Source organism: Dreissena polymorpha, chromosome 12 (genome assembly GCF_020536995.1).
Source record: "Dreissena polymorpha isolate Duluth1 chromosome 12, UMN_Dpol_1.0, whole genome shotgun sequence".
Classification (NCBI taxonomy): Eukaryota; Metazoa; Mollusca; class Bivalvia; order Myida; family Dreissenidae; genus Dreissena; species Dreissena polymorpha.
This window is the reverse complement of record NC_068366.1, coordinates 28149021-28168743: the sequence shown is the minus strand read 5'-3', so window position 1 is coordinate 28168743 and position 19723 is coordinate 28149021. Positions and strand designations below refer to the sequence as shown.

General features: G+C 37.0%; 1 protein-coding gene across 4 annotated transcripts in view; it reads left to right on the top strand.

The window, feature by feature from the left end:
- Positions 1 to 19723, top strand: part of LOC127854262 (peroxisomal targeting signal 2 receptor-like) — a 49577-nt gene that overhangs the window by 8460 nt on the left and 21394 nt on the right. For all 4 annotated transcript variants that reach the window (XR_008037003.1, XM_052389328.1, XM_052389327.1 and 1 more), the window contains exons 4-7: positions 5670 to 5747; positions 7771 to 7879; positions 9783 to 9889; positions 16544 to 16657. Coding sequence is in view for 3 of the 4 variants with exons in the window: in XM_052389328.1 (XP_052245288.1) it covers positions 5670 to 5747; positions 7771 to 7879; positions 9783 to 9889; positions 16544 to 16657 (408 nt within the window). In the remaining variant the exon portion in view is untranslated. The remainder of the gene's footprint in view (positions 1 to 5669; positions 5748 to 7770; positions 7880 to 9782; positions 9890 to 16543; positions 16658 to 19723) is intronic.

Sequence of the window (19723 nt, the reverse complement as noted above, 5' to 3'; positions counted from 1 at the left end):
TAGTGCATTTTAAACATTTAGCATTTTGTCCGCTCTCTAATTCAAGTAGTTTTTATCCAATCTTCATTAAACATGGTCAGATGTTGTATCTTGATGATGGCTAGATCAAGTTTAAATATGGGTCATGCTGGGTCAAAAACTAGGTCACGGGTTCACTTAGTGCGTTTTAAACATTGAGCATGGTGTCCGCTCTCTTATTCAAGAAGTTTTCATCCGAGCTTCACCAAACTTGGTCAGAAGTTTTATCTAGATGATCTTAAGGCCTAGTTCGAACATGGGCCATGCCGGATCAAAAACTAGGTCACTAGGTCACTTAGTACATTTTACACATTCAGCATGGTGTCCACTCTCTAATTCAAGTAGTTTTCATCCGATCTTCACCACACTTGGTCAGAAGTGTATCTTGATGATCTTAAGGTCAAGTTGGAACATGGGTCATGCCAGGTCAAAAACTAGGTCACAGGGTCACTTAGTGCGTTTTAAACATTGAGCATGGTGTCTGCTGTTTTTTGTGAAGACAGCATGCAAAATATTCTGTGTTAATGCGGCATGTGGGGGTATTCGTCATGTCTGACTAAGTTCTAGTTAACTATTGGTTAGCGAAAGTAGTTGATATACCATTTTACGTTGCGTTGCAGACGTTATTTTAAGGGTTTTGGTCCAGAAAGTCCGAAAACCAAGAAGGCCACATACCAAAAAGGCCGCATACCAAAAAGGCCCCAAAGCAAACCAAAAAGGCCAAAAAAAGAACCAAAAATGCCTTAAAGCATATATTGTTATTTTAGGTTTCAAATTGTGTTTACAAACAAATACACATAAATCGAATAATGGAATAAGTCATACAAGAGGTATGAAGTTTATTATTTTCTTTATTTGTTGTTTATGTTTAAATATACATTTACTAAATATACAGTCAATGTTCATGCAAAGTTACACTATTTATATAACAAAATATACAGTTACAAGCAAACATTTACAGAAGATATATACAGTCACACTGACAAAATACATCATAATAACATAATAATATTGTTAAACATGTGAATTCTATTTTTATGCCCTTGGATCGATAGATCAGGGGTATATTGTTTTTGTCAGTCTGTCTGTCTGTCTGTCTGTCTGTCTGTCCAAAACATTAACCATGGTTAAAGTTTGATAACTTTTACAATTTTGAACAAACCTACTTGATATTTACCATGCATGTGTATCTCATGGAGCTGCTCATTTTGAGTGGTGAAAAGTCAAGGTCAAGGTCATCCTTCAATGTCAAATATTGTATTTTTCTTTCCAAAAACTATAACCTTTGTTAAAGTTTTATCATAACTTTTTTAATATTGAACACAGCAACTTCATATTTGGCATGCATGTGTATCTCGTGGAGCTGCACATTTCGAGTGGTGAAAGGTCAAGGTCATCCTTCAAGGTCAAAGGTAAAAAATTTAAAAAAAAATCATTTCTCCATTCAATCTCTTACTTCTAGAAGAGCTTCACATTTTGCGTGGTGAAAGGTCAAGGTCAACCTTCAAGGTCAAAGGTCAAAATAAAAAAATCATAACTTTTTAATATTGAACACAGTTACTTCATATTTGGCATGCATGTGTATCTCGTGGAGCTGCTCATTTTGAGTGGTGAAAGGTCAAGGTCATCCTTCAAGGTCAAAGGGTAAAAAAATAATAAAAAATTCATTTCTCCATTCAATCTCTTACTTACTTCTTGTGGAGCTGCACATTTTGAGTGGTGAAAGGTCAAGGTCAACCTTCAAGGTCAAAAAATAAAAAAACATAAATTTTCATAACTTTTTATGCCCCCGGATGGAATGATCGGGGGCATATTGTTTTTGGCCTTTCTGTCTGTCATTCTGTCCCAAAACTTTAACCTTATAGTAAAGTTTTGCAATAACTTTTGAAATATTAAACATAACAACTTGATATTCGGCATGCATGTGTATATTTCATGGAGCTGCACATTTTGAGTGGTGAAAGGTCAAGGTCATCCTTTAAGGTCAAAGGTCAAAAAACAAAGCGGCGCATTAGGGGGCATTGTGTTTCTGACTAATACATCTCTTGTTATTAAATTGAAATGGAGTACGATATAAAACATGTATGAAGTTTTTTATTTTCTTTATTACAAAATTTACATTATTTCAATTAATTGAAAATGGAGGACAACATAAAACATGGATGAATTTTTTTATTTTCTGTATTACAAAATATACATTATTTCAATTAATTTCAATAACATAATAATATTGTTTAACATGTAAATTTTATTTTCTATTAAAGCACAATGGAGTACGACATAAAACATGTATGAACTTTTTTTATTTTCTTTATCACAAAAAATACATTTACAACAAAAATTACAGAGAATATAGAGTGAATGTGACAAAATACAACAGAATTTAAACTACATAATAAAAAATACATGTATGAACTTTTTTATTTTCTTTATTACAAAAAATACATTTACAACAAAAATTATAGAGAATATACAGTGAATATACATGAACATTACTCCAGCACAACACCCTACACTTGACCGACCATTGCCAGGAACTCGGAGGTGGTGCATTGTTTCGCCTCATACTTGTCCCAGAGGGACACCAGGGACTTCTGGACATTAGCAGGTCGCGTTGTGGTGATCCGGTGGAGGTCGCTGCCTTCAACAAGCATCCTCACAATTTCCGATTCTTGTCGAGGACCGGGTGAGGAACCAGTCGGTTGAAACGACACCGCTACTGGCTTTTGAATTCCGGCGGTTGTGGTATCCTGGAAATATAATATGAAATATCAAAACAAATGTGTATGTATATTAACAAAAATAAATAAATTATTTAATTTAATTATATATATAATTATAAATGTATAATGGAAAGTACATATATGTGTTGATTTTATTAACCTTGAAGTTCGTTGTTTGTCCGGACGTCCTGTCGGAACACAGACCAGTCCCTGGGTTCAAACGACCCGCCGTTGACCCACTGCCGGCTGATGTAGGCGACCAGGTGACGTGACGCGTCTGTCATTGCCCTCAGTTCCAGCGTCTTGAAGGCACGTGGTATGTGTGGAGCGGGAAGGAACTGCAGGGCCATCAGCATGCGATTGTACTTCAATGCGCCTCTGCCTGTACACCTCAGCCAGGCCCTCATGCTGGACCCATCTCCACACTGCCTGACTCCAATGGAAGACGCAGCTCTTCATGTCCCGGGCGGGAAATACTGACCGAATAGCTTTCCAGACGGTTTAAATAAAATGTTTAAGTTACAAACATTATCAAAATTTTAATATAGAATTTTGCATGAAGAGTTTAGTAGTATTTTTCACTGGCTTGACCTTCCGCGATTCTGCTAAATGTTATATACAAGTAATATAACCATTTAAAATGATACTTACCAACTTCAAAGTCTGCAACAAAGTCTTCTACTTTGACGTTGCCTACAGGTTTCAGTACGGCCTGAAAGACAAGTGCGTAGTCAGCCTGTGTGCGGCGGCTCATCAGAACGAAGACTTGTGGTAGCCGTTTGCTGGCACCTTCTCTCTCAAGGAATGCGTAAATCGTAAACAGCTGCCCACTTCTCTTGAAGGGTTCGCCAACAACATGAAAATTGAAATTATTAACATATTTGTACAGATTAGTGAAATTACCTTCTAGGCCCACTGTCCCGTCTTCAATCAACCTCAAGATGCATCTGGCTTACTGGAAAAATATATATAAACTATATATATATATATAATAACTTACCTTGAATGTTCCGTCCATGAACCATCTCTTCGCCTGACGCAGGATGTTAAGCTGATAATCAGTTGCCAAGACGAAGTGCCGCTGAGAATCCCACTCAATGTCCTTCACAAGGAACACATCCGCATTGATGAAGTCGGCGTCAACCTGAATAGGGAAAGTTTTATTTATGTTAACATTTTGCTGCTTTATATATGAATTTTGAATATCTAAAATTATAGCTACATTTGTTACTTTTAATTACATTTTCACTTACTTCGAAGTCTAGAGTTTCTGGCTCTTTAGGACGCAGATGGGCGCAGGCGTGGTTCACCGCTCTGTTTAGAAGGTTGACTCGGGGGCCGAGGGACGTCCTCCTCACCACACTCTTCCGTAAGGATGTTCTTGGCGATGGTGCGGGCGGGAATGAAGACGCCCGTCTTCGCTGATGTTTGGACCTGAGGATTCAACATAGGTTATTAAATATATAACATCAAAACGTTGAGCGTACTTGATCTGATAAACACACCAACACTGGATAACGCTTTCGTTTTATAACAAATCATTACCTTAGAGTAGGCCAGATGTGGCAGTTGTTGGTCTGGCACTGCAGCATGCAAGTGCTCCTTCTGGACGAAGTGGGCACCTCTCTGGCTGACGTTGACTGGGCAACGTACGGCTTTGCTGCGAGACGAGCATCACCAGGTCACTGTCCCCGACTTCTTGTTGTCAGTCTGAAACAAATGATATAACAACACATGCTAATAACAATGAAAGTAATAATTAAAATACTAAAAATAAAACAATGTTATTTTGAAGTTATAAAAGATAAATATCCGAAATAATAATTAACTGTTTTTTTTTAAACGTTTACCTTTACAGAATACGTGTAGCCTAGGTTTGTAACGTGTATGGTCTTTCTGGTATACCATGAGGCCTTTTTGGTTCACTTATGCGGTCTTTTTGGTGCTGCCCGTTTGGGAAGGCCTTCTTGGTAAACAGCCTTTCTGATACTATACCAATTTAACATGGCGGACAATAAAAAGGAAATAACCAATACCTGGGGGGGGGGGGGTATCAGCAAAAATGACAAATAACAAAGGAATTAACGCCAGACATCATATAATTACACAATGTAGTATAGATAAATAAAATCATGTGTCATTCAACGATGGAGAGTATGTTAAAGATACAGATAACACACTCTTAGAAATTTGTGTATCAAATTTCACAGAACGAGAGTTTGTATATTGGAGACTAGTTCAGAAAAGTTCTTCTTGAATGATCTGAGCTTTTATGAATACGTATGTACAGCTCTACCTTATAAAACATAATTCCATGTGAAAAAGTTTGTCCATCAAATCGAATTCAATCAACCTAATACATTGTCACAAGCAGAGTACCTATTCACATTGACGTCATTGACTTTGTTTAGGTAGAATAGTAATGATAAGCGCTAATTTTAACAAATTTATTACCCATTGTGTGTATTGTGTATTTCGGGGGTATTGCAGATTATACAGCCATCACGCAGCATATCCGTATCAAAGACAATAAATGAATTAAAAGATGAAATCGTGTAATCAACAACTGAATGTTATAGATTCTGCGCATTTATTACAAAATATTAAAGAACACATGTAATGTGTTTGGTTGTTAACAATGAACTTGTAAATGGAATGCTATAATAAGGGTCCATTACTATCGCCTGCTAACAAAAGACTAGTTAATTGGCATTTGACAAACAGGCCCCATCTCCTGCAAGTGAATCCCAAGTGTCCACCCCCTTTCCCCACCACGATTTGTATTACAAACAAATCAGATAATCGGATATTGACTGACACATCTACAAAAAATATATTTCGAAAAATGATGACATTTTATGCTAGCAAAAATATATGGTTTCACAGTAATCATGTTAATAAATGTATGAATTGTGCATTCTTATATAGGTTAATTCTGTTGACTGGAGCCAAACACGAGGGGAAAACCTGATTGTGTCTGGGTCCTGGGACACCACTTTAAAACTGGTAAAGTGTAGACAGTAGAACCTGATTCTATTTGGGGTTTTGTGACTGCTCTTTGAAACTGTTTAGACAGTAGAACCTGATTGTATTAGGGTTTTGTGACTGCTCTTTGAAATAGTTAAGACAGTAGAACCTGATTGTATTAGGGTTTTGTGACTGCTCTTTGAAACTGTTAAGACAGTAGAACCTGCTTGTATTTGGGTTTTTGACTGCTCTTTGAAATAGTTAAGACAGTAGAACCTGATTGTATTAGGGTTTTGTGACTGCTCTTTGAAACTGTTAAGACAGTAGAACCTGCTTGTATTTGGGTTTTTGACTGCTCTTTGAAATAGTTAAGACAGTAGAACCTGATTGTATCTGGGTTTTTTGACTGCTCTCTGAAACTGTTAAGACAGTAGAACCTGATTGTATTTGGGGTTTTTGACTGCTCTTTGAAACTGTTAAGACAGTAGAACATGATTGTATTTGGGTTTTTTAACTGCTCTTTGAAACTGTTAAGGTAGTGCACCTCTAATGATTTCCCGCGATTTCTTCGAAGGTTGAAGAGCCTACTATTAGGTGCCGTAGCCTAGTGGTTAAGGCGATAGACTAGAAATCTTTTGGGATATTCCCGCGCAGGTTCGAATCCTGCCGACGACGTATACTTTTTTGCGACGCGTTTTACTTATTTTCTAACATAATTTGATTTAATATGGCATATAAGCTATATTTATTGTTAAATATGTTGCAATTTTTATGCAATTCTTCAATTATTAAAATTAAAACAACGTTATGGCGAAATTGGGTGATTTACTGTTGAAAATACGAACCATGCATATTGCATTTTTATTTATATTTCAAAAAGTAAACGGTAAATCCGTCTAGTTCTTGGTATTTTTGCTGTATTTAGTGTTTCTATAAAAACTAAGTTTAAAATATGATTTAAATGATATTATTTTGAATTTTATGACACTTTGTTTTTAACCGACCCAATTTTTACTTGGCTGAAATCACTTACATTTCATGGCGCTCTACCATAGATAAAAATTTGTTAAAAATAAATGTCTGTAAAAGAATACTTATTTCATCTTGTTTAAACTTTAAACACCTTTACAGAATCTGTACACACCAACTGCATGCCCATATTTGGAAATTTGAATGAATTATGGAACTTTTATATACCCCAGGGGTGAAAATAAACTGGACAAAAGCCGAGCTTGGGGGTGGTTTTGAAAAAATCGGTATATTTTTTTAAAAAGCATGGAAAGCCTACCTACAAATTTGCATGTAGTTCAGTGAAATGATGCTGATTAAGAATATAATTAATTAGATTATATTTGGATATGTGCCCATTAGAGGTGCGCTACCTTAAGACAGTATAACCTGATTATATTTGTGTTTTTGACTGCTCTTTGAAACTGTTAAGAGAGTAGAACCTGATTGTATTTGGGTTTTTTGACTGCTCTTTGAAACTGTTAAGACAGTAGAACCTGATTGTATTTGGGGTTTTTGACTGCTCTTTGAAACTGTTAAGACAGTAGAACCTGATTGTATTTGGGTTTTTGTGGCTGCTTTTTTAAACTGTTAAGACAGTACAACCTGATTGTATTCGGGATTTGGCACTGCTCTGTTAAACTTGTGACATTAGAACTAGATTGTCTTTGGGGTTTGGGACTTGTTTGTAAAACTGTTTAGACAGTAGAACCTGATTGTATTTTGGTTTTGGTGCTTCTCTGTGAAACTGGTTAAACAGGAGATCAGGTGAGCTGGAAATGACAACGATTCATCATTTCTTTTAATTGCTGCATGTTTTTTTTTTTTTTCACTTAACTTAATTATAAATTGATGGTAATATAGTTCAAGTCATGTTGTTGATGATTTTTACATGTAACTTAATTATAAATTGATGGTAACATAGTTCAAGTCATTTTGACATTTTCATAGGAAACACTAAAATGAATATGAAAAATTGGCACCACAGTTAGTTTTTAGTGAAGAGTATATTTATATGTCAGGGATCTTTTCTTGTTCTTTCCTTTGTTTCCAGTGGTCAGTTGAAAGTCCAAGATCCCTGACAACATTAGCTGGACATGAGAGTATTGTCTATTGCGTTGTCTGGTCACCTCGGTTACCTGGAATATTGGCATCAGCATCAGGTACAGCATGTTATTGCTTAACAGTGGCTCTTGGTTTCTTGCTGTCCCCTACTGGTGAAACCTGAGGGGAGTCAGTCTGTCACACTTTTCTGGATCCTGTGATAACTTTAAAAGTTCTTAATATTTTTTCATGAAACTTGAAACATGGATAGATGGCAATATGAAGATTATGCATGTCATTTCATTTCGCTTTGTCAAAAATTGTGGATGCTATGGCAACAAATATATTTTTAAAATCTGACAATGGTGGAGTTTCACAGGTAGAGGACCATATTGCTTGACAATAGTCTTGTTATAACAGTTCAATTAAGTATTCATTACATCAACTTCTAATGTCCTATTATATTCATGAGCTGTTGTTATCATTCTTTAGGCCTGGAAGGAATTGTAGTCACGACAGTATGAAAAAAGGTTACAATTGTAATGGTTTTTATCAGTATCAAAATATAACAATTTAACCACTTGTTTCTTTATCGGATTGTTGTGAGGATGTAATTGCTGTTGAGCTACGTTGATGCAGCTATAGATATAAATATCTTATAGAATGAACTTTCAATTGCATATGGGGTGGGTGGCATAAAGGTCAATGTCGATGCAAAAAAAATATTATTATCATGGAACATCATTTTAGGTACCGTTAAGTGGGAATTTGTTATATATTATATATGAATGGGTAGGGTGTCACTGTTACAAAATTTGGATTTCATTGGGGGGGGGGGGGGTCAAGATCACTTGTAATAAAAATGTATCTAATGCTTACTACTCAATGCCTAGGTTTTCAATCAAGATATTTCGATGAAACACCGTACATTTTATATTTACTCAAATTCAAGGTAACCATTACTAAAAATACAACACTTTTTTTTCAAACCTGATTGTAGTAAGCTCAGTAAAGGCTGAGTTATATGTATAGGCATGCTTGTGTAAATATCTTACAATAAATTATCACAATGTTCAGCATGTCACTTGGACAACCTGTGTCCATTGCTGAAAGGCCAATGGCACATTTTGGGGTCAAAGGTAAACATTTTTTAAACAATTTCTTGGGATTGTTACTTTAACATCCATGAAGCAATTTTAAAATTACTTGCCACCAATGATCACCATGGTGAGACATCATGCGTAAGACCCATATCTCTAGCTTAACAATCCAGGTCACACTTAGGGGTCGTAGGGCATTATACAGCTGTTCCTGACTGTAACTGACTCATTCTCCATGTTATTTCGCAATTACATGCCAAAAAAAAATCTTCAAAATATGATGCGTGTGTTGTGTGCATTGCCTGTGTCCCTATCTCAAAGGTCAATAAAGTAGTTAAAGGTGAGTAATTAAAATATGGGCATGAAACAGCTTTTCCACACTTGCCTATGCTGTTGAGAGCTTTTGTTGCACATAATGCCTGTAACCCAAGCTCAAAGGTCAAGGAACATTCATGTTTAAATAAATATAAAATGATCGGCATCCTTGAGCTAATTAAGTTCTGCCCTTCAAAAACTGTAAAATGATTTGTATTGGTCAGCATAAAATTTTGTAATTTTTCACAAATGACTTTTGTGGACAAGTAAATTAAATATTATTTTGGAAAAAAAGCATGAAAAAATTGTGTCAGTCATTTTCTCAGGTGTTTGTGTTACATATTGGATCATTGAGTTCAATAAATAAACTAAAAATAAATGTCCCAAAAATGATGAAGATTTAACAGTAATAAGTATATGTTTAATATCCATACATCTTGTAATCTTTACGGTGTTGTATGTGTATTATTTACTCATAAATGTTTTCAAAATATCGGATATAACTGCAGTTGAGTGCTTGTTAAATATATATTTTAAATTGTTTATGTATTTTTAAAGTAGGTTTTAGGTTTTAATGCATTTGCATAATGTGAATGTACTTGTTTAGGAGACAAGACATTGAGAGTGTGGGACAGACGTCTCGGCAAGGCACAGTGTGTGATTCCAGCCCACCAGACAGAGGTACTCACCTGTGACTGGAGTAAATATGACCAGGCAAGTACACCTGTGACTGGAGTTAATATGAACAGGCAAGTACACCTGTGACTGGAGTAAATATGGTTAGGTAAGAATACCTGTGACTGGAGTAAATATGATCAGGTAAGTACACCTGTGACTGGAGTAAATATGACCAGGTAAATACACCTGTGACTGGAGTAAATATGACTAGGTAAGAACACCTGTGACTGAAGTAAATATGACCAGGTAAGTACACCTGTGACTGGAGTAAATATGACCAGGTACGTACACCTGTGACTGGAGTAAATATGACCAGGTAAGAACACCTGTGACTGGAGTAAATATGGCCAGGTAATTACACATGTGACTGCAGTAAATATGACCAGGTAAGAACACCTGTTACTGGAGTAAATATGACCAGGTAAGTACACCTGTGACTGGAGTAAATATGACCAGGTAAGAACACCTGTGACTGGAGTAAATATGACCAGGTAAGTACTCCTGTGACTGGAGTAAATATGACCAGCAAGTACAACTGTGACTGGAGTAAATATGACCAGGTAAGAACACCTGTTGATGAAGTAAATATGACCAGGTAAGAACACCTGTTACTGGAGTAAATATGACCAGGTAAGAACACCTGAGAATGTAGTAAATATGACCAGGTAAGTACTCCTGTGACTGGAGTATAAATGACCAGGCAAGTACACCTGTGACTGGAGTAAATATAACCAGGCAAGTACACCTATGACTGGAGTACATCTGTGACTGGAGTAAATATGACCAGGTAAATACATCTGTGATTGGAGTTAATATGATCAGGTAAGTACACCTGTGACTGGAGTAAATATGACCGGGTGAGTACACCTGTGACTCGAGTAAATATGACCAGGCAAGTACACCTGTGACTGGAAGTAAATATGACCATGTAAGTACCCCTGTGTCTGGAGTAAATATGACCAGGTGAGTACACCTGTGACTGGAGTAAATATAATCAGGCAAGTACACATGTGACTGGAGTAAATATGACCAGGTAAGAACACCTGTGTCTGAAGTAAATATGACCAGGTGAGTACACCTGTGACTGGAGTAAATATGACCATGCAAGTACACCTGTGACTGGGAGTAAATATGACCATGTAAGTACACCTGTAACTAAAGTAAATATGACCAGGTGAGTACACCTGTGACTGGAGTAAATATGATCAGTTAAGTACACCTGTGACTGGAGTAAATATGACCAGGCAAGTACACATGTGACTGGAGTAAATATGACCATGTAAGTACACCTGTGACTGAAGTAAATATGACACGGCAAATACACCTGTGACTGGAGTAAATATGACCATGTAAGTACACCTGTGACTGGAGTAAATATGACCAGGCAAGTACACCTGTGACTGGAGTAAATATGACCAGGTGAGTAAACCTGTGACTCGAGTAAATATGACCAGGCAAGTACACCTGTGACTGGAAGTAAATATGACCATGTAAGTACCCCTGTGACTGGAGTAAATATGACCAGGTGAGTACACCTGTGACTGGAGTAAATATAATCAGGCAAGTACACATGTGACTGGAGTAAATATGACCAGGTAAGAACACCTGTGTCTGAAGTAAATATGACCAGGTGAGTACACCTGTGACTGGAGTAAATATGACCATGCAAGTACACCTGTGACTGGGAGTAAATATGACCATGTAAGTACACCTGTGACTGGAGTAAATATGACCAGGTGAGTACACCTGTGACTGGAGTAAATATGATCAGTTAAGTACACCTGTGACTGGAGTAAATATGACCAGGCAAGTACACATGTGACTGGAGTAAATATGACCATGTAAGTACACCTGTGACTGAAGTAAATATGACACGGCAAATACACCTGTGACTGGAGTAAATATGACCATGTAAGTACACCTGTGACTGGAGTAAATATGACCAGGGAAGTACACCTGTGACTGGAGTAAATATGACCAGGTAAGTACACTTGTGACTGGAGTAAATATGACCAGGTAAGAACACCTGTGACTGGAGTGAATATGACCAGGTGAGTACACCTGTGACTGGAGTAAATATGATCAGGTAAGTAAATATGGACTGGCAAGTACACATGTGACTTTAGTAAATATGATCAGGCAAGTACACCTGTGACTGGAATATATGTGACCAGGCAAGTAAATATGTGACTGGAGTTAATATGACCTGGCAAGTACATCTGTCACATGTGTAAATGTGCCCATGTAAGTACACCTGTGACTGGTGTAAATATGATCAGGCAAGTACATATGTGGATGACTAAATATGATCAGGCAAGTACGCTTGTGACTGGAGTAAATCTGACCATGTAAGTACACCTGTGACTGGTGTAAATATGATCAGGCAAGTACACCTGTGACTGGAGTAAATGAGACCATGTAAGTACACCTGTGACTGGAGTAAATATGATCAGGCAAGTACATATGTGACTGGAGTAAATATGACCATGTCAGTACACCTGTGACTTGAGTGAATATGACCAGGCATGTACACCTGAGACTGGAGTAAATATGACCATGTAAGTACACATGTGACTTGAGTGAATATGACCAGGCATGTACACCTGTGACTGGTGTAAATATGATTAGGCAAGTACATATGTGACTGGAGTAAATATGATCAGGCAAGTTCACCTGTGACTGGAGTAAATGTGACCATGTAAGTACACCTGTGACTAGAGTAAATATGACCATGTAAGTACACCTGTGACTGGAGTAAATGTGACTATGTAAGTACACCTGTGCCAGGAATAAATATGATCAGGCAAGTTCACCTGTGACTGGAGTAAATATGACCATGTAAGTACACCTGTGACTGGAGTATTTATTACCAGACAAGTACACATGTGACTGGAATACATATGACCTGGCAAGTACACCTGCGACTGTAGTAAACATTACCAGGCAAGTACACATTTGACTGGAGATAAAAAAAGTCAGGCAAGTACACATGTGACTGTAGTAAATATTACCAGACAAATACACGTGACTGGAGTACATATAACATGGCAAGTACACATGTGACTTGAGCATTTATTACCAGGCAACCAGGCAAGTACACATGTGACTGGATAATTTATTACCAGGCAAGTACACATGCGACTGGAGTATTTATTACCAGGCAAATACACATGTGACTGTAGTAAATATTACCGGACAAGTACACCTGTGACTGGGGTACATATAACCTGGCAAGTACGCATGTGACTGTAGTAAACATAACCAGGCAAGTACACATGTGACTGGAAAAAAACAACCTGACAAGTACACATGTGACTTGAGCATTTATTACCAGGCAACCAGGCAAGTACACCTGTGGCTGGATTATTTTTTACCAGGCAGGTACACATATGACTGGAGTATTTATTACCAATCAAGTACACATTTGACTGGAGTATTTATTACCAGGCAAGTACACATGTGACTAGAGCATTTATTACCAGGCAACCAGGCAAGTACACATGTGACTAGAGCATTTATTACCAGGCAACCAGGCAAGTACACATGTGACTAGAGCATTTATTACCAGGCAACCAGGCAAGTACACATGTGACTATAGTATTTATTACCAGGCAAGTGCACCACTGTAGAGACAGGTTTACATTTTGAATGTTTTTATTGTTTTCATAAAATTGCAGACAACATGTTGTCCACTCATATAAATCATAACTGCATTGTTTTAAGAAATAGGCCAGAATTGCTGCAGAATCACTGTGACCTCTAATATAAAACTTATTACAAGCTTTCATTTATTCACAACTGCTCCCGCAGCCAAGTATTGGCACCCGCTATGCGGTGCTCTTGTTTATGATTTTCTTACTAGCTGGCAAATTGCTATGGTTTGATGCATATGTTAGCCTTTTTGAGCTTAAAACATTTAAATATGAAAACTTCTCGGAAATTCCAAGGCTCACAGTGCATCCCAGTGTCATCAGTGCTGTCATGTTAGCCATTTATGCTTTCTTAGTCCAACATGTTGTGTACAGTCTTTAGCACACATTGTGAATTTGTTTATGTGCATTATATTTTAGCTAAGAATGTTAACCAGCCAAATTAATTTATAAATTGTTTAGAAATGGCCCTTGAATAATCAGAATGTATTTCTAGCCTCTGTTGGTTTTTGGAGGTTAATGAGGTCCTTCGACGCCTATGCTGCATTATGTGTGGACCCGGAGTGTGTCGTAGCACTCCTATCTTATTAACTTTCTATGTGGACCCGGAGTGTGTCGTAGCACTCCTATTTGATTAACTTACTTTGTGGACCCGGAGTGTGTCGTGGCACTCCTATCTGATTAACTTACTATGTGGACCCGAAGTGTGTCGTAGCACTCCTATCTGATTAATTTACTATGTGGACCCGGAGTGTGTTGTAGAACTCCTATCTGATTAACTTACTATGTGGACCTGGAGTGTGTTGTAGCACTCCTATCTGATTAACTTACTATGTGGACCCAGAGTGTGTTGTAGCACTCCTATCTGATTAACTTACTACGTGGACCCGGATTGTGTCGTAGCACTCCTATCTGATAAACTTACTATATGGACCCGGAGTGTGTTGAAGCACTCATATCTGATTAACTTACTATGTGGACCCAGAGTGTGTCGTAGCACTCCTATCTGATTAACTTACTATGTGGACCCGGATTGTGTCGTAGCACTCCTATCTGATTAACTTACTATGTGGACCCGGAGTGTGTCATAGCACTCCTATCTGATTAACTTACTATGTGGACCTGGAGTGTGTTGTAGCACTCCTATCTGATTAACTTACTATGTGGACCTGAAGTGTGTCGTAGCACTCCTATCTGATTAACTGACTATGTGGACCCGGATTGTGTCGTAGCACTCCTGTCTGATTTACTTACTATGTGGACCCGGAGTGTGTCATAGCACTCCTATCTGATTAACTTACTATGTGGACCTGGAGTGTGTTGTAGCACTCCTATCTGATTAACTTACTATGTGGACCTGAAGTGTGTTGTAGCACTCCTATCTGATTAACTTACTATGTGGACCCAGAGTGTGTTGTAGCACTCCTATCTGATTAACTTACTATGTGGACCTGGAGTGTGTCATAGCACTCCTATCTGATTAACTTACTATGTGGATCCGGAGTGTGTCGTAGCACTCCTATCTGATTAACTTACTATGAGGGCCCGGACTGTGTCATAGCACTCCTATCTGATTAACTTACTATGTGGACCCGGAGTGTGTCGTACCACTCCTATCTGATAAACTTACTATGTGGACCAGGAGTGTGTCATAGCACTCCTATCTGATTAACTTACTATGTGGACCCGGAGTGTGTTGTAGCACTCCTATCTGATTAACTTACTATGTGGACCCGGAGTGTGTCATAGCACTCCTATCTGATTAACTTACTATGTGGACCCGGAGTGTGTCATAGCACTCCTATCTGATTAATTTACTATGTGGACCTGGAGTGTGTCGAAGCACTCCTATTTGATTAACTAACTATGTGGACCCAGAGTGTGTTGTAGCACTCCTATCTGATTAACTTACTATGTGGACCCGGAGTGTGTCATAGCAATCCTATCTGATTAACTTACTATGTAGACCCAGAGTGTGTCATAGCACTCCTATCTGATTAACTTACTATGTGGACCCGGAGTGTGTTGTAGCACTCCTATCTGATTAACTTACATTGTGGACCCAGAGTGTGTCGTCGCACTCCTATCTGATTAACTTACTATGTGGACCCGTAGTGTGTTGTAGCACTCCTATCTGATAAACTTACTATGTGGACCCGGATTGTGTCGAAGCTCTCCAATTTGATTAACTTACTATGTGGACCCGGAGTGTGTCGAAGCACTCCAATTTGATTAACTTACTATGTGGATCCGGAGTGTGTCGTAGCACTCCTTTCTGATTAACTTACTATGTGGACCCGGAGTGTGTCGTAGCACTCCTATCTGATTAACTTACTATGTGGACCCGGAGTGTGTCGTAGCACTCCTTTCTGATTAACTTACTATGTGGACCCGGAGTGTGTCATAACACTCCTATCTGATTAACTTACTAGACTCACAAAAGTTGGACTGAAGTTGTAGTTATGGCTACAATCCCTTGCTATTTAGTTGTTTCTTAAAGATTTTCAATTTTGATGTGTCTTGTATTGTGGGGGGAAGCTGGAGTACCCCAATAACCCCACCTGTCCGGTATGGTGACCACTAACCAAACTTACATGCTTTCAGGAATGGGTATGGAACATGGGTCCCCTAGGTGAAAAGTGCTTAACCCAACCACTGTCTTGGCCCGACAGCCATTAAAAAAAAAATCTTTTTTTGCAATTTGTAATCAGAATAGTTTTTTTCTCACCAAAATAATTGTAGTATACTATTGAGGCATCGTTTGAAAATCAGCCATTTAGCCTAAGGAAGCATTGAGTTATGGTCATAGAATTATGAAATTTGTTTTTTTAGATGTTTCTGCTCACTTAGTTTGAACAATTTTCATTTGAGCTTATGATATAAAAAAGGCTAAAATAACCTAGAAACAAAAACCTTTTAAATACCTTTTAAACAGTCTCTGCACCCATTTATCTACAAGTATCATCCCATTGTCAAAACAATTGATAATAATTCATGCATGCAACATAAAATATTCAAGTCGTGTTGTTTCTCTTTTTAGAACTATTTATTTACGGGGTCGGTTGACTGCAGCATTCGTGGGTGGGACATCCGCAATCCCAGCAGACCGACATGCGAACTTACTGGCCACAGATTTGCAGTACGCAGAATCAAGGTACAGTATATGCTGCCCTTACTTAACCCTGTGAGAAAGGGATTAGATATTTAACATGCAACGCTAAAATTCCGAATGTAAAAACTGGCAACTGTAAATTCCTTTTTAGCTACCCAGGCATTTTGTTAATATGGATTAAGAATATCATTAAGAATCAATGATTCTTCACCTGATTATATAAAGTAGACATACAAAATGTGGAGCACTAGGGCACTTTGAACCATTTCAGTGCTGGAACCGAATTTTGAAGGCCTTTGCAAACAGATTGGATCCAGATGAGACGCCACAGAATGTGGCATCTCATCAGGATCCAAACTGTTTGCTATTCTGATAGTATTCTTTGAAAAAAAATGAAGAAAATGCTAATTTTAGAAATTCAGCAGATGACATTTTAGCAGACGACAAATTTCCCAGCATGCAAAGGGTTAAGTAAGGCTCAAATGGTTATCCGCAAACAAGATGGATTTGCATTCAAAACATTGCCCTCAGATCTGGAACAAAGCAAGCAATACCGGGTTGGGTCGCCAGTACATAAAATGAAACATAAAGGGTTTATTTGTAGATAGATTAAAGAATTGGAGTAACATTGTCTCCTTGATAATTGCATGCTTTGTTCTCATTCCATAATAAGAGAATACACAAACCAATCACAAGTTAGTCGATTGTGCTATTCTGAAAAGAGAGAAAATATTTTCGAGAAATACATGACGAATTTAAAAAATGGAACTTGTCTTTAAAATGTATATTGACTTTGAACTGCATCTAGAGCGCACATTATTAAGTTATTTGCTTGCCTTCAAGTTTAAGTAAGAGAAGCTGTATTATATGTTGAAAATACGTGTATGCAGTTTTTATGGGTTTTTATGGTTCTAGCCAGTAAATAGTGTTAAAATAGTGACATTAATGCCATACAATACTAACATTCATTTTCAACAATATGGTGTACGCTTAATAAATTGTAGTATGCTTCAGTACATGTGTATTTTAATAATTATTTAATAAATTATACTACATCTTCTAATAGATTAACTGTCAAAACAATTTCTTCTAATCTTCTAATAGATAAACTGTCTATATTTCTTACATATTAAACATGGAAATGCATTATTCAATGCAGCTTAATTGTTTGTATAAACCAGAGATGTAGATAACAGAGATAAGCAGGTCAGTTCTTAAAGTATATAACCCACTGCCGAGTTCTCACACGTTACGGGATTTTGCGAGACTTGAAGAAAAATATGAACGATGCTATTTTTATTGCGAAGCGGATAAAAGCTACAAACTTAAGAGCGAATTTAGAGCGAGTACCATGTTGAATATGTTATATTTCAATTGCTGGGTAATGTTTTCACCAGACCAATTCAGAAAACAATCGACATCATCGGATGATACGGTAAGAATCGTTACAAACATTGCTGCATTTTTATGCTATTCTCGGAAAACTCACGTTTTACTGCAATGTCAGTAAACTTGTGACAAATTTTACTAAGAAAGTATGCTCTGGATATTATTGAATTTGACATTTTTATTTAAGTACTGATTCGGTTAAATGACTGCCCACTTTTTTATAGTGATATTCTGATAGATAATAAAATTACACCAGATTTTATTTACCCCATTTTGCCGATGCATTTGATTTTCAATTTAAACTCTTCATAGTTTTAGCGACTAAAACATCAAATATAAACTGTGGATCACATCATATGTGGTATCATTTTAAAGTGCAGATTGGTTTTTATGTCTGCCCATATTTTCATTGTGATATTCGATTAAATAATGAAGTTGTGCAAGTTGTAATTTTACCCTATTTTTCACATACCGGTACTTGCTTTCAGCCAGTTTGGTTTTCCATAAAAACATGCATACTTCCAGTGGCATAAGCTAAAAAAGGGTGCATTGCATCATATCATAACTGATATTTTTCTAAAGTGATAATTGTAATTTATTAAATCCCATATTTTCATGGTGATATTCCAATTTACACCAAATTTTATTTTCCCCATTTTGGGGTGCACGCTGTAAGCCAAAAAAAATTCTATCCAAAATCTTCAGAGTTCTAGCGACTAAAACTGACAACGTGTACTATGGATCATATCATCAATGGTATCATTTTAAAGTGCATACTGAGTTTTGAGGCTGCCCTTCTTTTCATTTTGATATTCCTTTAAATAATGAAATTATCCAAGTTTTAATATGTCCTGTTTTTCAGGTATTTCCATTCAGTCGTTTTGATTTTCGGCAAAAACCTTGCATATTTTGCATGACCAAAGCTAAAAAAGGGTGCATTGCATCATATCATAAATTATATTTTTTTAAAGTGCCAATTGTAATTTATTAAGTCCCATATTTTCATTGTGATATTCCTTTGCATAAGAAATTTACACCAGATTTTATTTTCCCCATTTTGGGGGTGCACGCTATAAGCCAAAAATTGTTTCTATCCAAACTCTTCAGAGTTCTAGCGACTTAAACTGACAACATGAGCTATGGATCATATCATCAATGGTATCATTGTAAAGTGCAGACTGAGTTTTGAGGCTGCCCTTCTTTTCATTTTGATATTCCTTTAAATAATGAAATTATCCGAAATTCCATTTGTCCTGTTTTTCAGGTATTTGCATTCAGTCGTTTTGATTTTCCGCAAAAATCTTGCATATTTTGCATGACCAATGCTAAAAAGGGTGCATTGCATCATATCATAACTTATATTTTTAAAGAATGCTAATTGTAAATTATATAGTCCCACATTTTCATTATGATATTCCTTTTCATAAGAAAATTACAAAAGATTTTATTTACCCCACTTTGCAGGTAACTTCTTTAACACAAAAATTGTTTAAATCCAAACTCTTCATAGTTGTAGCAACTAAAACATCAGATATAAACTATTGATCACATCAAATATGGTATCATTATAGAATGCCAATTGAGTGTTATGTCTGCCCATATTTTCATGTTGACATTCCTTTAAATAATGAAATATTGCAATTGGTGATTTATCCAGTTTTTCAGACATTTGCATTCAGCCGTTTAGATTTTCCGCAAAGAACTTGCATATTTTGAGTG